The 27,869-nt window shown below is 54.6% G+C and overlaps 1 protein-coding gene across 1 annotated transcript; it reads left to right on the top strand.

The window, feature by feature from the left end:
- The first annotated feature begins 10,724 nt into the window (after positions 1-10,724).
- LOC147092228 (rho-related GTP-binding protein RhoF-like) lies at positions 10,725-17,381 on the top strand. Its single transcript, XM_085975893.1, has 5 exons — positions 10,725-11,736; positions 13,267-13,354; positions 14,662-14,771; positions 15,199-15,333; positions 16,163-17,381. The coding sequence occupies exons 1-5, from the start codon at positions 11,629-11,631 to the stop codon at positions 16,325-16,327; spliced, it is 606 nt and encodes a 201-aa protein (XP_085832019.1). The 5' UTR covers positions 10,725-11,628; the 3' UTR covers positions 16,328-17,381.
- Positions 17,382-27,869: the final 10,488 nt, after the last annotated feature.

The raw sequence follows: 27,869 nt of genomic DNA, 5'->3' as shown, positions 1-27,869 counted from the left end.
CTACATTACCCTGACAGTGTGTCCCCACTTTATACCCAGTGTCAGCATCGAGCGCTCCCGGGGCAGGTACAGCACGTGTTAGATACAGTGTAGAGCTCCCTCTACATTACCCTGACAGTGCGTCCCCCACTTTATACCCAGTGTCAGCATCGAGCGCTCCCGGGGCAGGTACAGCACGGGTTAGGTGCAGTGTAGAGCTCCCTCTAAATTACCCTGACAGTGTGTCCCCCACTTTATACCCAGTGTCAGCATCGAGCGCTCCCAGGGCAGGTACAGCACGGGTTAGATACAGTGTAGAGCTCCCTCTACATTACCCTGACAGTGTGTCTCCACTTTATACCCAGTGTCAGCATCGAGTGCTCCCAGGGCAGGTACAGCACGGGTTAGATACAGTGTCGAGCTCCCTCTACATTACCCTGACCGTGTGTCCCCATTTTATACCCAGTGTCAGCATCGAGCGCCCCCGGGGCAGGTACAGCATGGGTTAGATACAGTGTCGAGCTCCCTCTCCATTACCCTGACAGTGTGTCCCCACTTTATACCCAGTGTCAGCATTGAGCGCTCCCAGGGCAGGTACAGCATGGGTTAGATACAGTGCAGAGCTCCCTCTACATTACCCTGACAGTGTGTCCCCACTTTATACCCAGTGTCAGCATCGAGCGCTCCCAGGGCAGGTACAGCACGAGTTAGATACAGTGTAGAGCTCCCTCTACATTACCCTGACAGTGTGTCCCCCACTTTATACCCAGTGTCAGCATCGAGTGCTCCCAGGGCAGGTACAGCACGAGTTAGATACAGTGTAGAGCTCCCTCGACATTACCCTGACAGTGTGTCCCCCACTTTATACCCAGTGTCAGCATCGAGCGCTCCCAGGGCAGGTACAGCACGGGTTAGATACAGTGTGGAGCTCCCTCTACATTACCCTGACAGTGTGTCCCCACTTTATACCCAGTGTCAGCATCGAGCGCTCCCAGGGCAGGGACAGCACGGGTTAGATACAGTGTAGAGCTCCCTCTACATTACCCTGACAGTGTGTCCCCCACTTTATACCCAGTGTCAGCATCGAGCGCTCCCAGGGCAGGTACAGCATGGGTTAGATACAGTGTAGAGCTCCCTCTACATTACCCTGACAGTGTGTCCCAACTTTATACTCAGTGTCAGCATCAAGCGCTCCCAGGGCAGGTACAGCATGGGTTAGATATAGTGTAGAGCTCCCTCTACATTACCCTGACAGTGTGTCCCCCACTTTATACCCAGTGTCAGCATCGAGCGCTCCCAGGGCAGGTACAGCACGGGTTAGATACAGTGTAGAGCTCCCTCTACATTACCCTGACAGTGTGTCCCCACTTTATACCCAGTGTCAGCATCGAGCGCTCCCAGGGCAGGTACAGCACGGGTTAGATACAGTGTAGAGCTCCATCTACATTACCCTGACAGTGTGTCCCCACTTTATACCCAGTGTCAGCATCGAGCGCTCCCGGGGCAGGTACAGCACGGGTTAGATACAGTGTAGAGCTCCCTCTACATTACCCTGACAGTGTGTCCCCCACTTTATACCCAGTGTCAGCATCGAGCGCTCCCGGGGCAGGTACAGCACGGGTTAGATACAGTGTAGAGCTCCCTCTACATTACACTGACAGTGTGTCCCCTACTTTATACCCAGTGTCAGCATCGATCGCTCCCAGGGCAGGTACAGCACAGGTTAGATACAGTGTAGAGCTCCCTCTACATTACCCTGACAGTGTGTCCCCACTTTATACCCAGTGTCAGCATCGAGCGCTCCCAGGGCTGGTACAGCACAGGTTAGATACAGTGTAGAGCTCCCTCTACATTACCCTGACAGTGTGTCCCCACTTTATACCCAGTGTCAGCATCGAGCGCTCCCGGGGCAGGTACAGCACGGGTTAGATACAGTGTAGAGCTCCCTCTACATTACCCTGACAGTGTGTCCCCACTTTATACCCAGTGTCAGCATCGAGCGCTCCCGGGGCAGGTACAGCACGGGTTAGATACAGTGTAGAGCTCCCTCTACATTACCCTGACAGTGTGTCCCCACTTTATACCCAGTGTCAGCATCGAGCGCTCCCAGGGCAGGTACAGCACGGGTTAGATACAGTGTAGAGCTCCCTCTACATTACCCTGACAGTGTATCCCCCACTTTATACCCAGTGTCAGCATCGAGCGCTCCCAGGGCAGGTACAGCACGGGTTAGATACAGTGTAGAGCTCCCTCTACATTACCCAGACAGTGTGTCCCCCACTTTATACCCAGTGTCAGCATCGAGTGCGCCCAGGGCATGTACAGCACGGGCTAGATACACAGTGTAGAGCTCCCTCTACATTACCCTGACAGTGTGTCCCCCACTTTATACCCAGTGTCAACATCGAGCGCTCCCGGGGCAGGTACAGCATGGGTTAGATACAGTGTAGAGCTCCCTGTACATTACCCTGAAAGTGTGTCCCCACTTTATACCCAGTGTCAGCATCGAGCGCTCCCAGGGCAGGTACAGCATGGGTTAGATACAGTGTAGAGCTCCCTCTACATTACCCTGACAGTGTGTCCCCACTTTATACCCAGTGTCAGCATCGAGTGCGCCCAGGGCATGTACAGCACGGGCTAGATACAGTGTAGAGCTCCCTCTACATTACCCTGACAGTGTGTCCCCCACTTTATACCCAGTGTCAGCATCGAGCGCTCCCAGGGCAGGTACAGCACGGGTTAGATACAGTGTAGAGCTCCCTCTACATTACCCTGACAGTGTGTCCCCACTTTATACCCAGTGTCAGCATCGAGCGCTCCCAGGGCAGATACAGCACGGGTTAGATACAGTGTAGAGCTCCCTCTACATTACCCTGACAGTGTGTCCCCACTTTATACCCAGTGTCAGCATCGAGCGCTCCCGGGGCAGGTACAGCATGGGTTAGATACAGTGTAGAGCTCCCTCTACATTACCCCGACAGTGTGTCCCCCACTTTATACCCAGTGTCAGCATCGAGCGCTCCCAGGGCAGGTACAGCACGGGTTAGATACAGTGTAGAGCTCCCTCTACATTACCCTGACAGTGTGTCCCCCACTTTACACCCAGTGTCAGCATCGAGCGCTCCCAGGGCAGGTACAGCATGGGTTAGATACAGTGTAGAGCTCCCTCTACATTACCCTGACAGTGTGTCCCCCACTTTATACCCAGTGTCAGCATCGAGTGCTCCCAGGGCAGGTACAGCACGGGTTAGATACAGTGTAGAGCTCCCTCTACATTACCCTGACAGTGTGTCCCCACTTTATACCCAGTGTCAGCATCGAGCACTCCCAGGGCAGGTACAGCACAGGTTAGATACAGTGTAGAGCTCCCTCTACATTACCCTGACAGTGTGTCCCCCACTTTATACCCAGTGTCAGCATCGAGCGCTCCCAGGGCAGGTACAGCACGGGTTAGATACAGTGTAGAGCTCCCTCTACATTACCCTGACAGTGTGTCCCCCACTTTATACCCAGTGTCAGCATCGAGTGCTCCCAGGGCAGGTACAGCATGGGTTAGATACAGTGTAGAGCTCCCTCTACATTACCCTGACAGTGTGTCCCCCACTTTATACCCAGTGTCAGCATCGAGTGCTCCCAGGGCAGGTACAGCACGGGTTAGATACAGTGTAGAGCTCCCTCTACATTACCCTGACAGTGTGTCCCCCACTTTATACCCAGTGTCAGCATCGAGCGCTCCCAGGGCAGGTACAGCACGGGTTAGATACAGTGTAGAGCTCCCTCTGCATTACCCTGACTGTGTGTCCCCACTTTATACCCAGTGTCAGCATCGAGCACTCCCGGGGCAGGTACAGCACGGGTTAGGTACAGTGTAGAGCTCCCTCTGCATTACCCTGACTGTGTGTCCCCACTTTATACCCAGTGTCAGCATCGAGCACTCCCGGGGCAGGTACAGCACGGGTTAGGTACAGTGTAGAGCTCCCTCTGCATTACCCTGACTGTGTGTCCCCACTTTATACCCAGTGTCAGCATCGAGTGCTCCCAGGGCAGGTACAGCACGGGTTAGATACAGTGTAGAGCTCCCTCTACATTACCCTGACAGTGTGTCCCCACTTTATACCCAGTGTCAGCATCGAGCGCTCCCGGGGCAGGTACAGCACGGGTTAGATACAGTGTAGAGCTCCCTCTACATTACCCTGACAGTGTGACCCCACTTTATACCCAGTGTCAGAATCGAGCGCTCCCGGGGCAGATACAGCACGGGTTAGATGCAGTGTAGAGCTCCCTCTACATTACCCTGACAGTGTGTCCCCACTTTATACCCAGTGTCAGCATCGAGCGCTCCCAGGGCAGGTACAGCACGGGTTAGATACAGTGTCGAGCTCCCTCTACATTACCCTGACTGTGTGTCCCCACTTTATACCCAGTGTCAGCATCGAGCGCTCCCAGGGTAGGTACAGCATGGGTTAGATACAGTGTAGAGCTCCCTCTGCATTACCCTGACAGTGTGTTCCCCACTTTATACCCACTGTCAGCATCGAGCGCTCCCGGGGCAGGTACAGCACGGGTTAGATACAGTGTAGAGCTCCCTCTACATTACCCTGACATTGTGTCCACCACTTTATACCCAGTGTCAGCATCGAGCGCTCCCAGGGCAGGTACAGCACGGGTTAGATACAGTGTAGAGCTCCCTCGACATTAACCTGAGAGTGTGCCCCCACTGTTTACCCAGTGTCAGCTTCGAGCGCTCCCAGGGCAGGTACAGCACGGGTTAGATACAGTGTAGAGCTCCCTCTACATTACCCTGACAGTGTGTCCTCACTTTACACCCAGTGTCAGCATCGAGCGCTCCCAGGGCAGGTACAGCACGGGTTAGATACAGTGTAGAGCTCCCTCTACATTACCCTGACAGTGTGTCCCCACTTTATACCCAGTGTCAGCATCGAGCACTCCTAGGGCAGGTAGAGCACGGGTTAGATACAGTGTAGAGCTCCCTCTACATTACCCTGACAGTGTGTCCCCCACTTTATACCCAGTGTCAGCATCGAGCACTCCCAGGGCAGGTACAGCATGGGTTAGATACAGTGTAGAGCTCCCTCTACATTACCCTGACAGTGTGTCCCCACTTTATACCCAGTGTCAGCATCGAGCGCTCCCAGGACAGGTACAGCCCGGGTTAGATACTGTGCAGAGCTCCCTCTACATTACCCTGACAGTGTATCCCCCACTTTATACCCAGTGTCAGCATCGAGTGCGCCCAGGGCATGTACAGCACGGGCTAGATACACAGTGTAGAGCTCCCACTACATTACCCTGACAGTGTGTCCCCACTTTATACCCAGTGTCAGCATCGAGCACTCCCAGGGCAGCTACAGCATGGGTTAGATACAGTGTAGAGCTCCCTCTACATTACCCTGACTGTGTGTCCCCACTTTATACCCAGTGTCAGCATCGAGCGCTCCCGGGGCAGGTACAGCACGGGTTAGATGCAGTGTAGAGCTCCCTCTACATTACCCTGACAGTGTCCCCCACTTTATACCCAGTGCCAGCATCGAGCGCTCCCAGGGCAGGTACAGCACGGGTTAGGTACCGTGTAGAGCTCCCTCTACATTACCCTGACAGTGTGTCCCCCACTTTATACCCAGTGCCAGCATCGAGCGCTCCCAGGGCAGGTACAGCACGGGTTAGATACAGTGTAGAGCTCCCTCTACATTACCCTGACAGTGTGTCCCCCACTTTATACCCAGTGCCAGCATCGAGCGCTCCCAGGGCAGGTACAGCACGGGTTAGATACAGTGTAGAGCTCCCTCTACATTACCCTGACAGTGTGTCCCCCACTTTATACCCAGTGTCAGCATCGAGCGCTCCCAGGGCAGGTACAGCACGGGTTAGATACAGTGTAGAGCTCCCTCTACATTACCCTGACAGTGTGTCCCCCACTTTATACCCAGTGTCAGCATCGAGCGCTCCCAGGGCAGGTACAGCACGGGTTAGATACAGTGTAGAGCTCCCTCTACATTACCCTGACAGTGTGTCCCCCACTTTATACCCAGTGTCAGCATCGAGCGCTCCCAGGGCAGGTACAGCACGGGTTAGATACAGTGTAGAGCTCCCTCTACATTACCCTGACAGTGTGTCCCCACTTTATACCCAGTGTCAGCATCGAGCGCTCCCGGGGCAGGTACAGCACGGGTTAGATACAGTGTAGAGCTCCCTCTACATTACCCTGACAGTGTGTCCCCACTTTATACCCAGTGTCAGCATCGAGCGCTCCCAGGGCAGGTACAGCACGGGTTAGATACAGTGTAGAGCTCCCTCTACATTACCCTGACAGTGTGTCCCCCACTTTATACCCAGTGTCAGCATCGAGCGCTCTCGGGGCAGGTACAGCATGGGTTAGACACAGTGTAGAGCTCCCTCTACATTACCCTGACAGTGTGTCCCCCACTTTATACCCAGTGTCAGCATCGAGCGCTCCCAGGGCAGGTACAGCACGGGTTAGATATAGTGTAGAGCTCCCTCTACATTACCCTGACAGTGTGTCCCCCACTTTATACCCAGTGTCAGCATCGAGCGCTCCCAGGGCAGGTACAGCACGAGTTAGATACAGTGTAGAGCTCCCTCTACATTACCCTGACAGTGTGTCCCCCACTTTATACCCAGTGTCCACATCGAGCGCTCCCAGGGCAGGTACAGCACGGGTTAGATACAGTGTAGAGCTCCCTCTACATTACCCTGACAGTGTGTCCCCACTTTATACTCAGTGTCAGCATCGAGCGCTCCCAGGGCAGGTACAGCACGGGTTAGATACAGTGTAGAGCTCCCTCTACATTACCCCGACAGTGTGTCCCCCACTTTATACCCAGTGTCAGCATCGAGCGCTCCCAGGGCAGGTACAGCACGGGTTAGATACAGTGTAGAGCTCCCTCTACATTACCCCGACAGTGTGTCCCCCACTTTATACCCAGTGTCAGCATCGAGCGCTCCCAGGGCAGGTACAGCACGGGTTAGATACAGTGTAGAGCTCCCTCTACATTACCCTGACAGTGTGTCCCCCACTTTATACCCAGTGTCAGCATCGAGCGCTCTCGGGGCAGGTACAGCATGGGTTAGACACAGTGTAGAGCTCCCTCTACATTACCCTGACAGTGTGTCCCCCACTTTATACCCAGTGCCAGCATCGAGCGCTCCCAGGGCAGGTACAGCACGGGTTAGATACAGTGTAGAGCTCCCTCCACATTACCCTGACAGTGTGTCCCCCACTTTATACCCAGTGCCAGCATCGAGCACTCCCGGGGCAGGTACAGCACGGGTTAGATACAGTGTAGAGCTCCCTCCACATTACCCTGACAGTGTGTCCCCCCACTTTATACCCAGTGTCAGCATCGCGCGCTCCCAGGGCAGGTACAGCACGGGTTAGATACAGTGCAGAGCTCCCTCTACATTACCCTGACAGTGTGTCCCCACTTTATACCCAGTGTCAGCATCGAGCGCTCCCAGGGCAGGTACAGCACGGGTTAGATACAGTGTAGAGCTCCCTCTACATTACCCTGACAGTGTGTCCCCCACTTTAGGGAGAGAGGAGAAACTCTATCTACTGGTTACCGGAGGACACAGATTTCAGATGATTAAATGGGGGGAGAGGAGGGGAGGAGGGTCCTGACCTTCGGACCCCGAGTTCAATCCACCCCACCAGGCGAGGTGGGGAGGTGCTGAGGGTCCCGGAGAGGATCCCTCTCATCACTCACAGCTTCCTCTTACTGATCAGCTGATTTACCGAGCTGGGAATGAGGAAGAGATCACTGACGAGAGATTTTATCGAGCTTTTACTGACTCAATTCCAGAACAAGAAATACAAACATTTCATCATCACTGATTATATAATACGGGAATAAGGAGTAACACATCCACCTGTGAGATTAGACGGGGCTTCGGTATAACGAAACATCGAAAGACGGCACCTCCGACAGTGCAGCACTCCCTCAGTACTGCCCCTCCGACAGTGCGGCGCTCCCTCAGTACTGCCAATCAGACAGTGCGGCGCTCCCTCAGTACTGCCAATCCGACAGTGCAGCGCTCCCTCAGTACTGCCCCTCCTACAGTGCGGGGCTCCCTCAGTACTGCCCCTCCGACAGTGTAGCACTCCCTCAGTACCGCCCCTACGACAGTGCGGCGCTCCCTCAGTACCGCCCCTCCGACAGTGCTGCGCTCCCTCAGTACCGCCCCTACGACAGTGCGGCGCTCCCACAGTACTGCCCCTCCGACAGTGCTGCACTCCCTCAGTACCGCCCCCTACGACAGTGCGGCGCTCCCTCAGTACCGCCCCTCCGACAGTGCTGCGCTCCCTCAGTACTGCCCCTCTGACAGTGCGGGGCTCCCTCAGTACTGCCCATCCGACAGTGCTGCGCTCCCACAGTCCTTCCCCTCCGACAGTGCAGCGCTCCCTCAGTACCGCCCCTCCGATAGTGCTGCGCTCCCTCAGTACTGCCCCTCCGACAGTGCGGGGCTCTCTCAGTACTGCCCCTCTGACAGTGCGGGGCTCCCTCAGTACCGCCCCTCCGACAGTGCTGCGCTCCCTCAGTACTGCCCCTCCGACAGTGCACCGCCCCCTCAGTACTGCCCCTCCGACAGTGCTGCGCTCCTACAGTACTGCCCCTCCGACAGTGCACCGCCCCCTCAGTGCTGCTCCTCCGACAGTGCAGCTCTCCCTCAGTACTGCCCCTCCGACAGTGCGGCGCTCCCTCAGTACTGCCCCTCCGACAGTGCGGCGCTCTCTCAGTACTGCCCCTCCAACAGTGCGGCGCTCCCTCAGTACTGCCCCTCCGACAGTGCGGCGCTCCCTCAGTACTGTATTCTCATGATGAGACCTTACCACGGTCCCATGATCCCACATTCCCATATTCCTACTTTCGCATGTCGCATGTTTCCATGTTCCCATGTGTGCATGTCCAGTGTTCCCATGTTCCCGGGTTCCCTTGATCCCATGATCCCATGCTCTCATGTTCCCGTGTTATAGAGTCGATGATGAGGAAATGTTTGTATTTCTTGTTGTGGAATTGAGTCAGTAAAAGCTCGATAAAATCTCTCGTCAGTGATCTCTTCCTCATTCCCAGCTCGGTAAATCAGCTGATCAGTAAGAGGAAGCTGTGAGTGATGAGAGGGATCCTCTCCGGGACCCTCAGCACCTCCCCACCTCGCCTGGTGGGGTGGATTGAACTCGGGGTCCGAAGGTCAGGACCCTCCTCCCCTCCTCTCCCCCCATTTAATCATCTGAAATCTGTGTCCTCGGGTTACCGACCCTTCTGACAGTGGAAACACTTTCTCCTTATTACTCTATTTAAACTCCAAACAATTTTGTGCAACTCTATCAAATCTCCCCTTAACCTTCTCTACTCTAAGGAGAACAATCCCAGCTTCTCCAGTCTCTCCACATCACTGATGTCCCTCATCCCTGGTCCCATTCTGGTCAATCTCTCCTTGTCGGAGGGGCAGTACTGAGGGAACGCCGCACTGTCGGAGGGGCAGTACTGAGGGAGCGCCACACTGTCGGAGGGACAGTACTGAGGGAGCGCCGCACTGTCGGAGGGACGGTACTGAGGGAGCGCTGCACTGTCGGAGGGGCAGTACTGAGGGAGCGCCGCACTGTCGGAGGGGCAGTACTGAGTGAGCCCCGCACTGTCGGAGGGGCAGTACTGAGGGAGCGCTGCACTGTCGGAGGGCCAGTACTGAGGGAGGGCTGCACTGTCGGAGGGGCAGTACTGAGGGAGCGCTGCACTGTCGGAGGGACAGTACTGAGGGAGCGCTGCACTGTCGGAGGGACAGTACTGAGGGAGCGCCGCACTGTCGGAGGGTCAGTACTGAGGGAGCGCTGCACTGTCGGAGGGACAGTACTGAGGGAGCGCTGCACTGTCGGAGGGGCAGTACTGAGGGAGCGCTGCACTGTCGGAGGGACAGTACTGAGGGAGCGCTGCACTGTCGGAGGGACAGTACTGAGGGAGCGCTGCACTGTCGGAGGGACAGTACTGAGGGAGCGCTGCACTGTCGGAGGGGCAGTACTGAGGGAGCGCCGCACTGTCGGAGGGGCAGTACTGAGGGAGCGCCGCACTGTCGGGGGGGCAGTACTGAGGGAGCGCCGCACTGTCAGAGGGGCAGTACTGAGGGAGCGTCACACTGTCGGAGGGGCAGTACTGAGGGAGCGCCGCACTGTCGGAGGGACAGTACTGAGGGAGTGCCGCACTGTCGGAGGGACGGTACTGAGGGAGTGCCGCACCGTCGGAGGGACGGTACTGAGGGAGTGCCGCACTGTCGGAGGGACAGTACTGAGGGAGCGCCGCACGGTCGGAGGGACGGTACTGAGGGAGTGCCGCACTGTCGGAGGGGCAGTACTGAGGGAGCGCTGCACTGTCGGAGGGGCAGTACTGAGGGAGCGCTGCACTGTTGGAGGGGCAGTACTGAGGGAGTGCCGCACTGTCGGAGGGACGGTACTGAGGGAGCGCCGCACTGTCGGAGGGACAGTACTGAGGGAGTGCCGCACTGTCGGAGGGACGGTACTGAGGGAGTGCCGCACTGTCGGAGGGACGGTACTGAGGGAGTGCCGCACTGTCGGAGGGACAGTACTGAGGGAGCGCCGCACGGTCGGAGGGACGGTACTGAGGGAGTGCCGCACTGTCGGAGGGACAGTACTGAGGGAGCGCCGCACTGTCGGAGGGACAGTACTGAGGGAGTGCCGCACTGTCGGAGGGACGGTACTGAGGGAGCGCCGCACTGTCGGAGGGACAGTACTGAGGGAGCGTCGCACGGTCGGTGATGCCATCTTTCGGGATGAGACGTTAAACCGAGGCCCCCGGCTGCCATCTCAGGTAAGCGTTAAATATCGCTCGGACACTATTGGACGAAGAGCAGGCGAGTTCTCCCCGGTGTCCTGGGAGAGATATTTATCTCTCAACCAACATCACTAAAACAGACAAACTGGTCATTATCACAAGGCTGTTGTGGGATCTTGCTGTGCGCAGATAGGCTGCCGGGTGCTCCCTAACAACACAACAGTGACTCCACTTCAGAAAACAAGTACTTTGCTGCCTGTGAAACGCTTTGGGAGGGCGCGAGGTGCTGGTAGGCGCGGTGGGAAGAGGGAGTCCTGTCAATCTTTCACCGTACCTTGTGGAATTGACGGGCGCAGGGTTAATAGTTAAGGAAGCTTGACGTCACATGGCGTGAGAAGATTTGAGCAGGGTGGTGCCTGAATCCGCCCCGCCCCTCCCTCTCTCAACTCTCACATAACAGCCAGCTGGAGAGGAGAGCTTCACATGCGGAGCAGGAGCCTCACAGCTCGCATCGAGTCCCCACACACCGTGCCAGCATCAGGTGCACGCCTTGAGCTCAAGGTCCAAGGGCTGGCAGTTGACCGCTGTGCGTTGGTGTGACGGCGCGAGGGCAGGAAAGGCTCGTTCTTCTCTCATTCCTCCTCCTCCTCTCCTCTCTGCCTCTCTCTCTCTCTCTCTCTCTCTCTCTCCCCCCCACGCTCCCTCCATCGCAGGTCTTTGAGAGCCAGGAACTCGGACGAGGCCACAGAGAGAGAAACGCTCGCTCAGAGGGGGACAGCGAGCGAGCGATCGAGCGCTCACACGCGCGCCTGGAGGCTCGTGCGGCGCGATGGCGGACGGCTGCTCCGGCAAGGGTCTGAAGGTGGTGGTGGTCGGAGACGGAGGCTGCGGGAAAACCTGCCTGCAGACGGCCTTTGCCCAGGGAATCTTCCTCGAGGTACGGTTAAACGCCAATTTCCCCCTCACTGCCCTTTCTAAACCGTGCCTTCCGTCACCTCGGGACGTCCCAAAGCGCCGCACAGCCCAACAAAGTACTTTATTATTTTGACGTGTGGTCACTGTTGTAATGCAGCAAATGCGGCAGTTACTTCGTGCACAGCAAGATCCCACTGACAGCGTCGAAATCTGTACTCGTGCAGCACAGAAGGAGGCCAATCGGCCCACCGTGCCTGTGCCGGCTCCCCAATTAGTCCCACACTCCCCCCCTGCTCGTTCCCCATAACCCTGTGAATTTTTCCCCTTCCAGTATTTCTCCAATTCCCCTTTTTGAAAGTTCCTATTGAATTTGCTCCCACCGCCCTTTCAGGCAGCGCGTTCCAGATCACAACAACTCGCTGCGTAAAAACATTCTCCTCATCTCCCCCTCTGGTTCTTTTGCCGATTATCTTCAATCTGTGTCCTCTGGTTACCGACCCTCCTGCCGCTGGAAACAGTTTCTCCTTATTTACTCCATCAAACAGTTCATGTTTTTGAACACCTCTATTAGCTCTCCCCTAACCTTCTCTGCTCTAAGGAGAACAATCCTAGATTCTCCAGTCTCTCCACGTAACTGAAGTCGGTTTAACGTCTCATACCGAAATACTGCACCACCGACAGTGCGGCGCTCCCTCAGTACTGCCCCTCCGACAGTGCGGCGCTCCCTCAGTACTGCCCCTCCGACAGTGCGGCGCTCCCTCAGTACTGCCCCTCCGACAGTGCAGCGCTCCCTCAGTACTGCCCCTCCGACAGTGCGGCGCTCCCTCAGTACTGCCCCTCCGACAGTGCGGCGCTCCCTCAGTACTGCCCCTCCGACAGTGCAGCACTCCCTCAGTACTGCCCCTCCGACAGTGCGGCACTCCCTCAGTACTGCCCCTCCGACAGTGCAGCACTCCCTCAGTACTGCCCCTCCGACAGTGCGGCGCTCCCTCAGTACTACCCCTCCGACAGTGCGGCGCTCCCTCAGTACTGCCCCTCCGACAGTGCGGCGCTCCCTCAGTACTGCCCCTCCGACAGTGTGGCGCTCCCTCAGTACTGCCCCTCCGACAGTGCAGCGCTCTCTCTGTACTGACCCTCTGAGAATGCGGCTCTCCCTCAGTACTGCCCCTCCGAGAGAGTGATTGAGGGAGAGAGACAGAGGGAGGGAGAGAGATAGGGATGAACAGGGAGAGAGAGATGGACGGAGTGTCAGACAGAGGGAGGGAAATGCGAGGGAGAGGGAGTGAGTAAGAGTTATGGCTGAAATGGAGTGAGAGGGAGAGAGAAGTAGGGAGAGAGAGATGGAGGAAGAGAATGGTAAGGAGGAGAGAGATTGATGGAGAGAGACTGATGGAGAGAGAATGAGGGGGGGGGGATGAGAGAGAGACAGAGAGAGGGAGGGAGATGGAGAGAGAAAGGCGGGGAGAGGGGGTGGGAGACAGAGAGTGGGAGTGAGTGAAAGATCCCCTCAGACCGGCCTATGTTCTCACCGCTCTGTATCTTTCTATTCCAGACCTATGTCCCGACAGTGGCGGAGATATTCCCAACACACTTCCGCTGCGGCAGTCAGCTGCTGGAGATCAGCCTGTGGGATACAGCAGGTCAGTGCGAAGAAACAGAGTCGAAGGCAGTGAAAGATCACATCACCTTCTGTGGTGCGCAGTTACACTGGGGCTGAATGGCCTCCTCCTGTTCCTGTGTAACAGGCTCGAGGGGGCTGAATGGCCTCCTACTGTTCCTGTGTAACAGGCTTGAGGAGCTGAATGGCCTCCTCCTGTTCCTGTGCAACAGGCTCGAGGGGCTGAATGGCCTCCTCCTGTTCCTGTGTAACAGGCTCGAGGGGGCTGAATGGCCTCCTCCTGTTCCTGTGTAACAGGCTCGAGGGGCTGAACGGCCTCCTCCTGTTCCTGTGTAACAGGCTCGAGGGGGCTGAATGGCCTCCCCCTGTTCCTGTGTAACAGGCTCGAGGGGGCTGAATGGCCTCCTCCTGTTCCTGTGTAACAGGCTCGAGGGGCTGAATGGCCTCCTCCTGTTCCTGTGCAACAGGCTCGAGGGGCTGAATGGGCTTCCTCCTGTTCCTGTGTAACAGGCTCGAGGGGCTGAATGGCCTGCTCCTGTTCCTGTGTAACAGATGTAAAAGATGTGCGGGTTAGGTTGATTGGCCATGATAAAAAAATTGGCCCTTAGTGTTAGGGGCGATTAAATATGTGGGGTTACGGGGTTACGGGGATAGAGCTTGGGTGGGATGGCTGTCGGTGTAGGGACCGGGTGCTAGGGTTTGGATGATCAGCCATGATCTCGTTGAATGGCGGGGCAGGCTCGAGGGGCTGAATGGCCTCCTCCTGTTCCTGTGTAACAGGCTCGAAGGGCTGAATGGGCTTCCTCCTGTTCCTGTGTAACAGGCTCGAGGGGCTGAATGGCCTCCTCCTGTTCCTACATAATAGGCTCGAGGGGCTGAATGGCCTCCTCCTGTTCCTGTGTAACAGGCTCGAGGGGCTGAATGGCCTCCTCCTGTTCCTGTGTAACAGGCTCGAGGGGCTGAATGGCCTCCTCCTGTTCCTGTGTAACAGGCTCGAGGGGCTGAATGGCCTCCTCCTGTTCCTGTGTAACAGGCTCGAGGGGCTGAATGGCCTCCTCCTGTTCCTGTGTAACAGGCTCGAGGGGCTGAATGGCCTCCTCCTGTTCCTGTGTAACGGGCTCGAGAGGCTGAATGGCCTCCTCCTGTTCCTACACAATAGGCTCGAGGGGCTGAATGGCCTCCTCCTGTTGTAGACTAATTGATGAGAGATTGATTGCTATGAGTGGCCCAGAACTCCATTACCGATATATTCTTGGACCACCAGGAGGGTAGCAGGGGAACTAGATCGACCTTGAATTCTGAATTCCAATCTTTCTCCTATCTCCGTAGGACAACAAGACTACGACAGACTCCGCCCCCTCTGCTACACGGGAGCCAATGTGGTGATGATCTGCTACGACGTCACCAATCCAGTCAGCTTTGAGAATGTGCTGAGCAGAGTAAGTCACGGTCTATCCATCACGCAACAGGCCCGAGAGGCTGAATGGCCTCCTAGGCAACAGGCCCGAGGGGCTGAATGGCCTCCTCTTGTTCTTGTGTAACAGGCTCGAGGGGCTGAATGGCCTCCTCTTGTTCTTGTGTAACAGGCTCGAGGGGCTGAATGGCCTCCTCCTGTTCCTGTGTAACAGGCTCGAGGGGCTGAATGGCCTCCTCCTGTTCCTGTGCAACAGGCTCGAGGGGCTGAATGGCCTCCTCCTGTTCATGTGCAACAGGCTCGAGGGGCTGAATGGCCTCCTCCTGTTCCTGTGTAACAGGCTCAAGCGGCTGAATGGCCTCCTCCTGTTCCTGTGTAACAGGCTCGAGGGGCTGAATGGCCTCCTCCTGTTCCTATGTTGCTAAGATTTCTCTCTGTCGTTCCGTTTCCAGTGGTTGCCGGAAGTGAGTCACTTTTGTGTGGGAATCCCGACGTTCCTGGTCGGATGCAAGAAAGACCTCAGGATGAACAAAATCTGCCTCCGGAAACTGCAAAAAATCGGCCAGGAACCCATCACATACACCCAGGTAAAGACTCCTCCAAGGGACCGGCTGACCGCGATCCCCGTCTCCCCCTCACCGCGCTCCCCGTCTCCCCCTCACCGCGCTCCCCGTCTCCCCCTCACCGCGATCCCCGTCTCCCCCTCACCGCGATCCCCGTCTCCCCCTCACCGCGCTCCCTGCCTCCCCCTCACGGCGATCCCCGTCTCCCCCTCACCGCGCTCCCCGTCTCCCCCTCACCGCGATCCCCGTCTCCCCCTCACCGCGATCCCCGTCTCCCCCTCACCGCGTTCCCCGTCTCCCCCTCACCGCGATCCCCGTCTCCCCCTCACCGCGCTCCCCGTGTCCCCCTCACCGCGCTCCCCGTCTCCCCCTCACCGCGCTTCCCGTCTCCCCCTCACCGCGATCCCCGTCTCCCCCTCACCGCAATCCCCGTCTCCCCCTCACCGCGCTCCCCGTCTCCCCCTCACCGCGTTCCCCGTCTCCCCCTCACCGCGTTCCCCGTCTCCCCCTCACCGCGCTGCCCGTGTCCCCCTCACCGCGCTCCCCGTGTCCCCCTCACCGCGCTCCCCGTGTCCCCCTCACCGCGCTCCCCGTGTCCCCCTCACCGCGCTCCCCGTGTCCCCCTCACCGCGCTCCCCGTGTCCCCTCACCGCGCTCCCGCTCAGCCCTCACCGGTCTGGGAGCTCTGGGGAATCAGCCAGTGTCTGCCCTGTGCGAGGATGAGCGCCTTCAGCACGGGCAGGGACCGGCGATCGCCCCGGGGACGTGGGTGTGGTGCGGGTGTGAAGCGCGGAGGAGCGTCGGGGAGGGGAGGTGGCGATGATAATAATCCCGCTCTGCCTCCCGGTTACAGGGACAGACCATGGCTCACAGGATCCGGGCGGCGGGGTTCCTAGAATGTTCGGCCAAGCTCCCGGAGACGGTGGTGGAGACGTTCCGGGAGGCCACACTCGCCACGATCTGCGGCTGCAAGAGGAGCAGGAGGAGGAAGGCCAGGAGGAGCTGTGTGTTGTCGTAGCGACCAGGCCCGAGATGAACCGCGGCTGGTCGACGCTTCTTTAAGACGGCCTCCTCCTCCCCAGAACTTTCCACGGAGAGGGGCTGGTGGGGCCCACGGACCCGGGATTTATTCACACGGGCGTCGGGACCCCTTTACTGGGCCGGAGTGAGGGAGTGAAACCTGACTGAATTCCACGGTGAGCGTACCGAGGCCCAGACACACAGAGCAGGAAAGGCCCAGGCCCGATCCTCGGCCTAGTGCCGAGTTAGCCTGGCGTGGTCCTGAGCTCCACACACACAGAGCAGGAAAGGCCCAGGCTCCATCCTCGGCCTAGTGCCGAGTTAGCCTGGTGTGGTCCTGAGCTTCAGACACACAGAGCAGGAAAGGCCCAGGCCCGATCCTCGGTGTAGTGCCGAGTTAGCCTGGTGTGGTCCTGAGCTCCACACACAGAGCAGGAAAGGCCCAGGCTCCACCCTCGGCCTAGTGCCGAGTTAGCCTCGTGTGGTCCTGAGCTCCAGACACATAGAGCAGGAAAGGCCCCGGCTCCATCCTCGGCCTAGTCCTGAGTTAGCCTGATCTCACACCCGGCGTGTGGTCCTGAGCTCCACACACACAGAGCAGGAAAGGCCCAGGCCCGATCCTCGGCCTAGTCCTGAGTTAGCCTGATCTCACACCCGGCGTGTGGTCCTGAGCTCCACACACACAGAGCAGGAAAGGCCCAGGCCCGATCCTCGGCCTAGTGCTGAGTTAGCCTGATCTCACACCCGGCGTGTGGCCCTGAGCTCCACACACACAGAGCAGGAAAGGCCCAGGCTTTGGTCACTTTGGGGGAACGAGAGGCAGCGTCTGAAACCAGCCGAGTGCGAGACAGTCGCCAGCGGCTTCATTGACCCTTGTTTGTGGAATCACTCCCAGAGACTCCTGTTAACCGTCCAGCGATGTTGTGACTGATTGAGATCGCCTGGACTTTGATTAATCAATATATCGAACTGACTGGAACCCAGCACGTTACACGGTGTGTGGAAGGAGCTGTGATTGATTATCGCACTGATTAGACTGAATAAAGAGTATTAACCAGATGTTTCAATGTTTCCTAGTCCTTGAACTTGTATTAGACTGTTATGGCAACATCCCATAATAACCCCACATCAGGGCAATAGGGATATAGGGCAACATCCCATAATACTGTGGGGACGTGCGGAATGACCCCTCGCCCCGTCCAACAGGTTAGAGAGTTCGGACTTGAGACCGATGAGAAATTACACCAGACACACGTGTTGAGTCTGTGTTTTCAATTGCAGTTATACTGAATAACAGGACACAGACTACCAGAAGTAAGTAAACAGGTCTTTAGTGATTGAGGGTCAGGGCTGAACTGGGATACACTTTGCTCTGCAGGGTTTATATACCGGTGTGGTCACCACCGGTGCGACAATGTACAGGAGCCATCAAAAAGTAGTCCATCACCTTAAGGTATCCTCTTAAGGTGGTACAGGTTACATACACTACAATTCCTCCCCTTTTAGCTTAACAGTGTACACCCCAAATTAAACATTACATGGATAACATATATACAATTTACACACAACTGTTCAAAGATTCAGTCTCTGAGGAGGCCTCCTGATCCGGCCCGGGTAACGCCTTTCAGGTGTCTCTGGTTCTCGTTGCTGGGGTGACTCATCCACTTGATCTCCTATGGATTGAACATCATCAGGTACCTTCGAGTCTGAGGTAGATGCTACAGGCTCAATAAGTTCTTCAACTGGTGTCTCTGCCGTAGACATGGGGTCGACCCTTGTTCTCGATTCCACAAGTTGGTCAGCATGACATCGTATTACGTTCTCTCCAACACCTACCATGTACATCAAGGGTCCTTGTCGTGCACGAATTGTTCCAGGTTGCCATTTATCATCCCTATAGTCCCTGGCCAACACTGGTTGTCCTATTTCGAAACTACGAGTGGCCTTGTTATTTACATGCTGGAATTGCTTGTTTTCGACTTCCCTTCGCACATTGGGTTTTCAAATCAAATCAAATCAAATCAAATCAACTTTTATTGTCATTGTTAGTGCACAAGTGCAGTACAACGAAATGTAGGCTTGCGGCTCCCGAGAGTGTACATTTAGATTAAGACATTTAAACATTCAACATACATTTGGCTTGTAATACATTAACATAAACCTAACCATAATAAAGTGCATTGGCAGATGTGCAGGCTTTAGAGTTTATTTGTGGAGTTCAGTAGGATGACAGCCCTGGGAAAGAAGCTGTTCCTAAATCTGGTCGTTCGGGTGTGAATGCATCTGTAGCGTCTCCCAGATGGCAGGAGGGCGAACAGGCTGTGGCTGGGGTGGGTAGGGTCTTTGATGATGGACCGTGACCTCCGTAGACAGCGTTTCTGGTATATGTGCTCTATGGTCGGTAGCCGGGTGCCGGTAATGCGTTGGGCAGTTTTGACTACCCGCTGCAGGGCTTTCCGGTCATAGTAGCTACAGCTTCCATACCATACCGTGATACAGTTTGTCAGGATGCTCTCTATAGTGCAGTGGTAAAAGTTAGAGAGGATCAGGGGTGACAGGTTACATCCCTAGAGGGCAGCACGGTGACATAATGGTTAGCACTGTTGCCTCACAGCGCCAGGGACCCGGGTTCGAATCCGGCTTCGGGTGACTGTCTGTGTGGAGTTTGCACATTCTCCCCGTGTTTGCGTGGGTTTTCTCCGGGTGCTTCGGTTTCCTCCCACAGTCCAAAAATGTGCGGGTTAGGTTGATTGGCTATGATAAATTGACCCCTAGTGTTAGGGGGATTAAATACATGGGGTTACGGGGATAGGGTGGGATATGTGTCGGTGCAGGCTCGATGGGCCGAAATGGCCTCTATCTGCACTGTGGGGCTTCTGTGATTCTGTGATTCAGCCTCCTTAGGAAATATAGGCGCTGCTGGGTCTTCTTCACCAGAGAGGAGGTATTGAGGGACCAGGAGAGGTCTTCCGTGATGTGGACTCCGAGGAACTTAAAGCTGTCCACCCTTTCCACCACAGCCCCATTGATGTGGATGGGGGTGTGACTTCCGCCTTTGGACTTCCTGAAGTCCACAATGATTTCTTTGGTTTTCTTGATGTTAAGGGCCAGGTTGTTATCGGCACACCACTTCACGAGATGCTGGACCTCCTCCCTGTAGGCTGACTCATCGTTGTTGGTGATCTGGCCTACTACCGTGGTGTCATCCGCAAACTTGATGATGGTGTTGGAACCATTAACAGCCACACAGTCGTGGGTGAAGAGGGAGTAGAGGAGGGGGCTTAGCACACACCCTTGTGGGGCCCCCGTGTTCAGGGTCAGGGGGGCGGAGGTGTGGTTACCTAATTTGACAGACTGGAGTCTGTTTGTTAGGAAGTCCAGGGTCCAGTTGCAGAGGGAAGTGTTCAGGCCAAGAGTTTGGAGTTTGGTGGCCAGCTTGTTGGGGACGATAGTGTTGAATGCTGAGCTGTAGTCTATGAACAGCATTCTGATGTAGGTCTCCTTACCATCTAGGTGATTCAGTGCCGAGTGTAGAGCAGTTGTGATTGCATCCTCCGTTGATCTGTTTGCACGATAGGCAAACTGGTGTTGGTCAAGAGAGGCGGGAACACTGGCTTTGATGTGAGCCAGGACCAGTCTCTCGAAACACTTCATTATGATGGGTGTGAGTGTGACAGGTCGATAGTCGTTCAGGCACGACACAGCCGTTTGCTTTGGCACAGGAATAATGGTAGTGGTCTTGAAGCATGTAGGGACTACTGCCTGGGCCAATAACAAATCCAACCGGGACCGCAACCTTCTGTTATAGAACATTATGGCAGGGCTTTGATTTGTCACTGAATGCGTAGCGTTTCGATACGCCATCAGGAAATTGTCCACCTTGTGTTGTAGTGGAATATGGTCTTCACTCATGGCCTTTATCGCCTTTTTGAACGTTTGAACAAATCTCTCGGCCAACCCATTTGTAGCCGGATGATATGGGGCAGATGTATAGTGTTTCACCCCATTCTTTTTCATGAATTTCTGGAATTCTTCTGACACGAACTGTGGTCCGTTGTCTGAACATATTTGCTCCGGTAACCCATTCCTTGCAAATATGGTTCTTAGAACTGCAATCGTCTTCTCAGAGGTAGTGGTTGACATCTTAATCACTCCTGGCCATTTAGAATGTGCGTCTACTGCTATCAAAAACATGGAATCCATGAATGGACCTGCAAAGTCGATATGCACACGTTGCCATGGGGCTGAAGGCCATTCCCACGGATGCAGCGGTGCAATTGGAGGTGCATTTTGAACTTTTTGGCACCCTGAGCAGCTTTTAGTCAGATCCTCTATTTGTTTGTCGATACCTGGCCACCACACATAAGCCCTAGCAAGGCTTTTCATCTTGACTCCCCCCAGATGACCTTCGTGCAATTCTTTCAGAACTCTCTCTCTTAATTTTGGAGGAATAATCACCCTTGTTCCATACATCAATGTTCCTTGACATACGGACAGCTGTTCTCGTCTGGCTGAGAATGCTGGTAACAGTGGTTCGCCATGTGCTGGCCATCCCTTCACTGTCAAGTCGTAGACCCGAGACAGTGTCGGGTCATTTCGGGTCTCTCTCTCAATACCCGCATTGGTGACTGGTAAGCATTCGATGATGGTCGAGTGAAATATCTCTACAGGGTCAACTGCCGGTGCCTCTTCCACTGTAGGTAGTGGCAGGCACGACAGCCCATCAGCATTACCATGTTGTTTTGTACCTTTGAATTCAATATCATATTGATGTGCCCCGAGGAAAAGGGACCATCTCTGAAGCCTCTGCGCCGTCATTACCGGAACACCCTTCTTAGGGTTGAAAATGGAAACCAACGGCTGGTGATCTGTCAGCAGCGTAAACTTTTGGCCTTGCAGGTAATGGTTAAATTTCTTAACTCCCCACACGAGGCTGAGAGCCTCCCTATCTATCTGAGCATAGTTGCGCTCAGCGGAGGTCAATGATCTGGATGCGAAAGCGACTGGCCTTTCCGAGCCATCTGGAAACTTATGTGAGAGCACTGCCCCGATACCATATGGAGAAGCATCACAAGCTAAGCGAATAGGCAGCGTTGGGTTAAAGTGAGCCAACACTTCCTTAGAGGTGATCAGTGCTTTGCTCTTTTGAAAAGCTCGCTTACAATCATCGCTCCACTTCCATGGTATTCCCATTTGCAAAAGAGTGTTTAGCGGGTGTAACACCATGGATAAATTTGGAAGAAACTTATGGTAATAGTTAACCAACCCGAGGAACGACCTCAACTGGGATACATTCTCCGGTGCAGGAGCTTTTACAACAGCTTCGATCTTGTCAGGTGACTTATGGAGCCCCTCCCGGTCAATGACGTGGCCGCAGTACGAGATTCGCTTTGAAAGAACTCACATTTCTGGCGATTAACTCTGAGCCCATATTCTTTCAATCTGATGAGCACCTGCTCCAAATTCGCGAGGTGATCCTTATCGTTATCTCCTGTAATCAGGATGTCATCCAGGTAGCATTGTGTGCCTGGGATTCCCTGCAATACCTGCTCCATGGCCCTTTGCCAAATCACTGGAGCCGATGCCACTCCAAAAACCAGTCTATTATACCGATATAAGCCCTTATGCGTGTTGATCGTGAGATATTGACGTGACGCTTCATCAACTTCCATCTGTAGGTACGCCTGCGCCAGGTCTATCTTAGTGAACTGTTTCCCACCAGACAGCGAAGCGAAGATATCTTCAATCCGCGGAAGCGGATATTGCACCGTGTGAAGAACCGGATTAACAGTGATCTTGAAATCGCCACGGATGCGAACCTTCCCAGGTTCCCCCGGCTTGTTGCTCAATGAACGCTTCATGACAGGAACAATGGGTGTAGCCCATTCGCTCCAGTCCACCTTGGACAGTACCCCTGAATGTTCTAGCCCTTCCAGCTCTGCTTCCACAGCAGGTCGTATCGCATAAGGCACCGGTCTGGCTTTGAAAAATTTTGGGTTTGCATGTTCTTCAACCTTGATGGTTGCCGTAATTCCTTTCAGTGTTCCAAGTCCTTGTTGGAACACCTCCTTAGCATCGTCTAAGATTTTGGACAGTCGTTTAGGTTTGACGTCGTCCTCCTTACAGGCATCTACAGTCAGTGCTTGTATGGAATGCCAGTCCACATTTATTCTCTGGATCCATTCCCGTCCCAGTAGTGGCGGACCTCCATCAGGTAACACATACAAGTCCATTTTCTGAAATTCTTTACCATTGTAGACCACGTTTACTTTTATCTTTCCTTTGGGGTATACTATTTGCCCCGTGTATGTTTTCAATACAATCTCCGTATCCCTCAGGGGAATGTGCAAGAATAACCTTTTGTAATCTTGCTTATTCATGACCGTTAATGCCGACCCAGTGTCCAATTCCATCTTCACTTGGACTCCTGCTATCAGAAGCGTGACCCAGATAGTTTGGTGGTCTGCTGTGTTACCCACATTATGTATTTTCAGACAACCCAGTTGCTTACTGCTGGAGTCTGAATCCGTCTTCTGTTCATCCGAACTGTTCTCTGTCACCTTGTGTACTTTGTTGTACTTCTCCTGCGGTGACTTTTTGCTGCTGGTCTTCTTTCCTGACCGGCATACTCTCGCTATGTGACCAAGTTTGCCACATTGCCTGCATTCTTTATCTTTGGACCAGCACTGGTTCTGGTCATGTGTTGTCCTTCCACAATGATAGCACTTTACTGTGCCCAATGCCATTTCATTGGTGCTGAATTCCAATGGCCTTTGCTGTATCTCTGCAGCGCCTCGTGCTGCTGCCTCATGGGATGCTGCAATGCTGAAAGCTTTGTCCAGCGTAAGGTCCTTTTCCTCTAGCAGTCGCTTCTGGGTTCCTTCCCTTAGGAGCCCACACACAAACTTATCTCTCAGTGCATCTGCTAGTCCTGTTCCGAACTGGCAGTACTTTGATAACTTGCGCAGTTCTGTTAGGAATTCAGCGTTGCTTTCTTCTTTAAGTTGAATTCTTTTGTAGAATTTAAATCGTTCCGCTATCAGCAGCGGCGTGGGGTTTAAATGCTCCTGCAGGATAGTAACAATATCCGCGAAACTCTTCCCTACCGGTTTGTCTGGGGTTACAAGGTTCCTTAATAACCCGTACATCTTTGCACCCATTGAGTTTAATAGGATTAGTGCTTTCTTATCATCCGGTACCTCATTCGTTGTACAGTAAACTTCGATGCATTCCACATAAGTGGCCCAATCTTCCACATCGCTATCAAAAGCAGTGATGTTACCCGTTTTTGGCATCCTTGCTGAGTTTCTCCTTCCCCTTCGGATATTATTATTATTTTTTTTATTTTTCAAAATGGCGGCTTTTCCCGCGCTTGGCGGCTTTTCCCGCGCTTGTCCTCTTCCCCCGCCGACTCAAAATGGCGATTCCCGCGCTGTTGCCATCCACGCCTCCCAGCGGTCCTTTATTTTCCCCTGCGTTGCTGCTCTTGTTCCCCCGCCGCTCCCGCGGTCCTTGTGGCCATAAACGCTTTTCTGGCTGCTGCGCGTCTCTGCCCGATTGCAGTCCGGCCCCTGACACCGGCTGCGGTCGTGTTCTCCGCCCTTTTCGTCGTTTTCCCTCCCCTTCTCCCACTGACAACTCGGCCGACTTCCCCCCCGTGCCGCTCGATCGGGCTTACCCGCCGCTGTCGGAGAAGGGATGCTCACTGATGCTTGACTTCGTGGTCAGCAAACCAACCCGGGTTTCCGATGGCCTCCCGTGCGATGCAGGATGTGGAGGGCGGATGCCCTTTTTCGACGTCCGATCTGAGGACGAAGCTTCCTTTGATGCAAAACTGCCGCAAGGTAAGATCAGACTCGTCGCCACTGTTGAGTCTGTGTTTTCAATTGCAGTTATACTGAATAACAGGACACAGACTACCAGAAGTAAGTAAACAGGCCTTTAGTGATTGAGGGTCAGGGCTGAACTGGGATACACTTTACTCTGCAGGGTTTATATACCGGTGCGGTCACCACCGGTACTACAATGTGCAGGAGCCATCAAAAAGTAGTCCATCATCTTAAGGTATCCTCTTAAGGTGGTACAGGTTAAATACACTACAACACGGGTTCTGCCTTTAACCTTTTAGTGTTCCTAAGGCAGATTCAAAACCCCAACCATTGTTCTAGCAGTCCACCGATAATGTAACAGGAAATCGCACAGACATCCTCCTGCAGATGATCAGACCAGCGTTGATTGCAGGCCACATCCTTTTGACTGCCGCAGCTCTTCGAGTTGAGATGATCAGCCACGGCCCCTCCTTCCAACCGCACTGCTGATATCTTTGGTCACTGTTTTTTTTTTATATACAGTTTTCCGTGCCTTTCTCAGTAAATCAATCATTCAGAGATGGTGAGATGCTCCTTTAATGTTTGACCCGAGTTGTTTTGAGCTGTCAAACTTTCACACTCACACATCCTGTGTGGCTACCCGCTAGCTGCCTTTGTCAAAGCCCCAAAATCGTTCATTCCCTCATAAAGGTTTACAAAAGTGGCAGCAAACCATTTGATCACGTTTCACGTGTTATGTCGCATGCTGTATTTCAGAGCTCCAATAGGTTTGACTCCTCCCCTTTAGCCACTAAAAATCGTTCTACAACCTTGTGGCCTGTTTTGTTGTAGACACGAAGTCTGCAAATCTAAAGGGGGCTTGTTTGTCTCTGTTGTCTATGATTACATCCTGCAATGCCAACCATGCCTTTTAGTAAAGCAAATCAAAGCACATTCCATGTCCACTTGTCAGTGAAAGACCTCTGTTCATTCAACAACTTTATTTTACTTCGAAAAAACCTTTTGGCTCGGCAAAGCAATTTAACCTATACCAAAATTAAAAATTAAGGGTCTGTGTACACTTACAATAGCCCCACATCAGGGCAATATCCCATAATACACCCCACATCAGTTTGAGGGAGCATTAGGGGACTAGAGCGATGGGCTTCGATGGGAGAGTTAGGGGACTAGAGGGATGGGCTTCGATGGGAGAGTTAGGGGACTAGAGGGATGGGCTTCGATGGGAGAGTTAGGGGACTAGAGGGATGGGCTTCGATGGGAGAGTTAGGGGACTGGAGGGATGGGCTTCGATGGGAGAGTTAGGGGACTAGAGCGATGGGCTTCGATGGGAGAGTTAGGGGACTAGAGGGATGGGCTTCGATGGGAGAGTTAGGGGACTAGCGGGATGGGCTTCGATGGGAGAGTTAGGGGACTAGAGGGATGGGCTTCGATGGGAGAGTTAGGGGACTGGAGGGATGGGCTTCGATGGGAGAGTTAGGGGACTAGAGGGATGGGCTTCGATGGGAGAGTTAGGTGACTAGAGGGATGGGCTTCGATGGGAGAGTTAGGGGACTAGAGGGCTGGGCTTCGATGGGAGAGTTAGGGGACTAGAGGGATGGGCTTCGATGGGAGAGTTAGGGGACTGGAGGGATGGGCTTCGATGGGAGAGTTAGGGGACTGAAGGGATGGGCTTCGATGGGAGAGTTAGGGGACTAGAGGGATGGGCTTCGATGGGAGAGTTAGGGGACTAGAGGGATGGGCTTCGATGGGAGAGTTAGGGGACTAGAGGGATGGGCTTCGATGGGAGAGTTAGGGGACTGGAGGGATGGGCTTCGATGGGAGAGTTAGGGGACTGGAGGGATGGGCTTCGATGGGAGAGTTAGGGGACTAGAGGGATGGGCTTCGATGGGAGAGTTAGGGGACTGGAGGGATGGGCTTCGATGGGAGAGTTAGGGGACTAGAGGGATGGGCTTCGATGGGAGAGTTAGGGGACTAGAGGGATGGGCTTCGATGGGAGAGTTAGGGGACTAGAGGGATGGGCTTCGATGGGAGAGTTAGGGGACTGGAGGGATGGGCTTCGATGGGAGAGTTAGGGGACTAGAGGGATGGGCTTCGATGGGAGAGTTAGGGGACTGGAGGGATGGGCTTCGATGGGAGAGTTAGGGGACTAGAGGGATGGGCTTCGATGGGAGAGTTAGGGGACTAGAGGGATGGGCTTCGATGGGAGAGTTAGGGGACTGGAGGGATGGGCTTCGATGGGAGAGTTAGGGGACTGGAGGGATGGGCTTCGATGGGAGAGCTAGGGGACTGGAGGGATGGGCTTCGATGGGAGAGTTAGGGGACTAGAGGGATGGGCTTCGATGGGAGAGTTAGGGGACTAGAGGGATGGGCTTCCATGGGAGAGTTAGGGTACTAGAGGGATGGGCTTCGATGGGAGAGTTAGGGGACTGGAGGGATGGGCTTCGATGGGAGAGTTAGGGGACTAGAGGGATGGGCTTCGATGGGAGAGTTAGGTGACTAGAGGGATGGGCTTCGATGGGAGAGTTAGGGGACTAGAGGGATGGGCTTCGATGGGAGAGTTAGGTGACTAGAGGGATGGGCTTCGATGGGAGAGTTAGGGGACTAGAGGGATGGGCTTCGATGGGAGAGTTAGGGGACTGGAGGGATGGGCTTCGATGGGAGAGTTAGGGGACTGAAGGGATGGGCTTCGATGGGAGAGTTAGGGGACTAGAGGGATGGGCTTCGATGGGAGAGTTAGGGGACTGGAGGGATGGGCTTCGATGGGAGAGTTAGGGGACTGAAGGGATGGGCTTCGATGGGAGAGTTAGGGGACTAGAGGGATGGGCTTCGATGGGAGAGTTAGGGGACTAGAGGGATGGGCTTCGATGGGAGAGTTAGGGGACTAGAGGGATGGGCTTCGATGGGAGAGTTAGGGGACTGGAGGGATGGGCTTCGATGGGAGAGTTAGGGGACTAGAGGGTGTGGTAAACCACTGTTTGTATTCCTGTTTGTCCTGTTTGTATTCCACTGTGTACATGCCTGGACATGCCTCGGCTGACTCCTCCCACAGGTCCTAGTATAAAGGTGACTGCTCCCCAGCCCTTAGTATCATGGACCGGTCGACCACGCGAGGCAGACCTCCATTCTGTTGTTAATAAAAGCCTTTGGTTACTCTTCTAACTCTCAGTCTTTTATGAGTAATTGATAGCGCATCAATTTTATTAACAACATTTTTATAATGGAGAAGATCCTCACACCAGCATGCCTGGACTTAGATCATCGGGAGGCGGACTCATCCAGCAAGTTTACTCACTGGCTTAAGTGTTTCGAAAAATTCCTGACCGCCTCCGAAGCAATCAAATCGGACGAGGACAAACTGGATGTCCTGACCTCCAAAGTGAACCACCGAGTGTACTTGGTCATCCAAGACGCGACCTCGTACGCGGACGCTATCAAGCTCCTCAAGGACCAGTACACGCGCCCAGTGAACGAAGTGTACGCCAGGCACCTCCTGGGGAGTCGTAAACAACAACCTGGGGAATCGACCGTGGAATACCTTCAGGCACTGTCTGTGCTTGGCCGGGCCTGTGGTTGTAAGGATGTAAAGGCCGCCGTGTACACAGAGGAACTTATCCGGGATGCTTTTGTAGCGGGCCACAGATCCAATTACACCCGACAGCGACTGTTGGAGCAGAGTAACCTCGACCTCAACAAGGCCTCTGAACTCGCACT

Source organism: Somniosus microcephalus, unplaced genomic scaffold, assembly GCF_052327205.1.
Source record: "Somniosus microcephalus isolate GS21.2 unplaced genomic scaffold, FLI_Smic_1.0 unresolved_chr2, whole genome shotgun sequence".
Classification (NCBI taxonomy): domain Eukaryota; kingdom Metazoa; phylum Chordata; class Chondrichthyes; order Squaliformes; family Somniosidae; genus Somniosus; species Somniosus microcephalus.
This window is presented reverse-complemented; position numbering and strand designations above follow the sequence as displayed.

Bases quoted from the DNA above. Each gene is read 5' to 3' on its own strand.
- LOC147092228 (XM_085975893.1), top strand. From the start codon at position 11,629: ATGGCGGACGGCTGCTCCGGCAAGGGTCTGAAGGTGGTGGTGGTCGGA. The intron at 13,355-14,661 runs GTCAGTGCGAAG...CTATCTCCGTAG, and splicing joins CAGCCTGTGGGATACAGCAG to GACAACAAGACTACGACAGA. The intron at 14,772-15,198 runs GTAAGTCACGGT...TTCCGTTTCCAG, and splicing joins TTGAGAATGTGCTGAGCAGA to TGGTTGCCGGAAGTGAGTCA.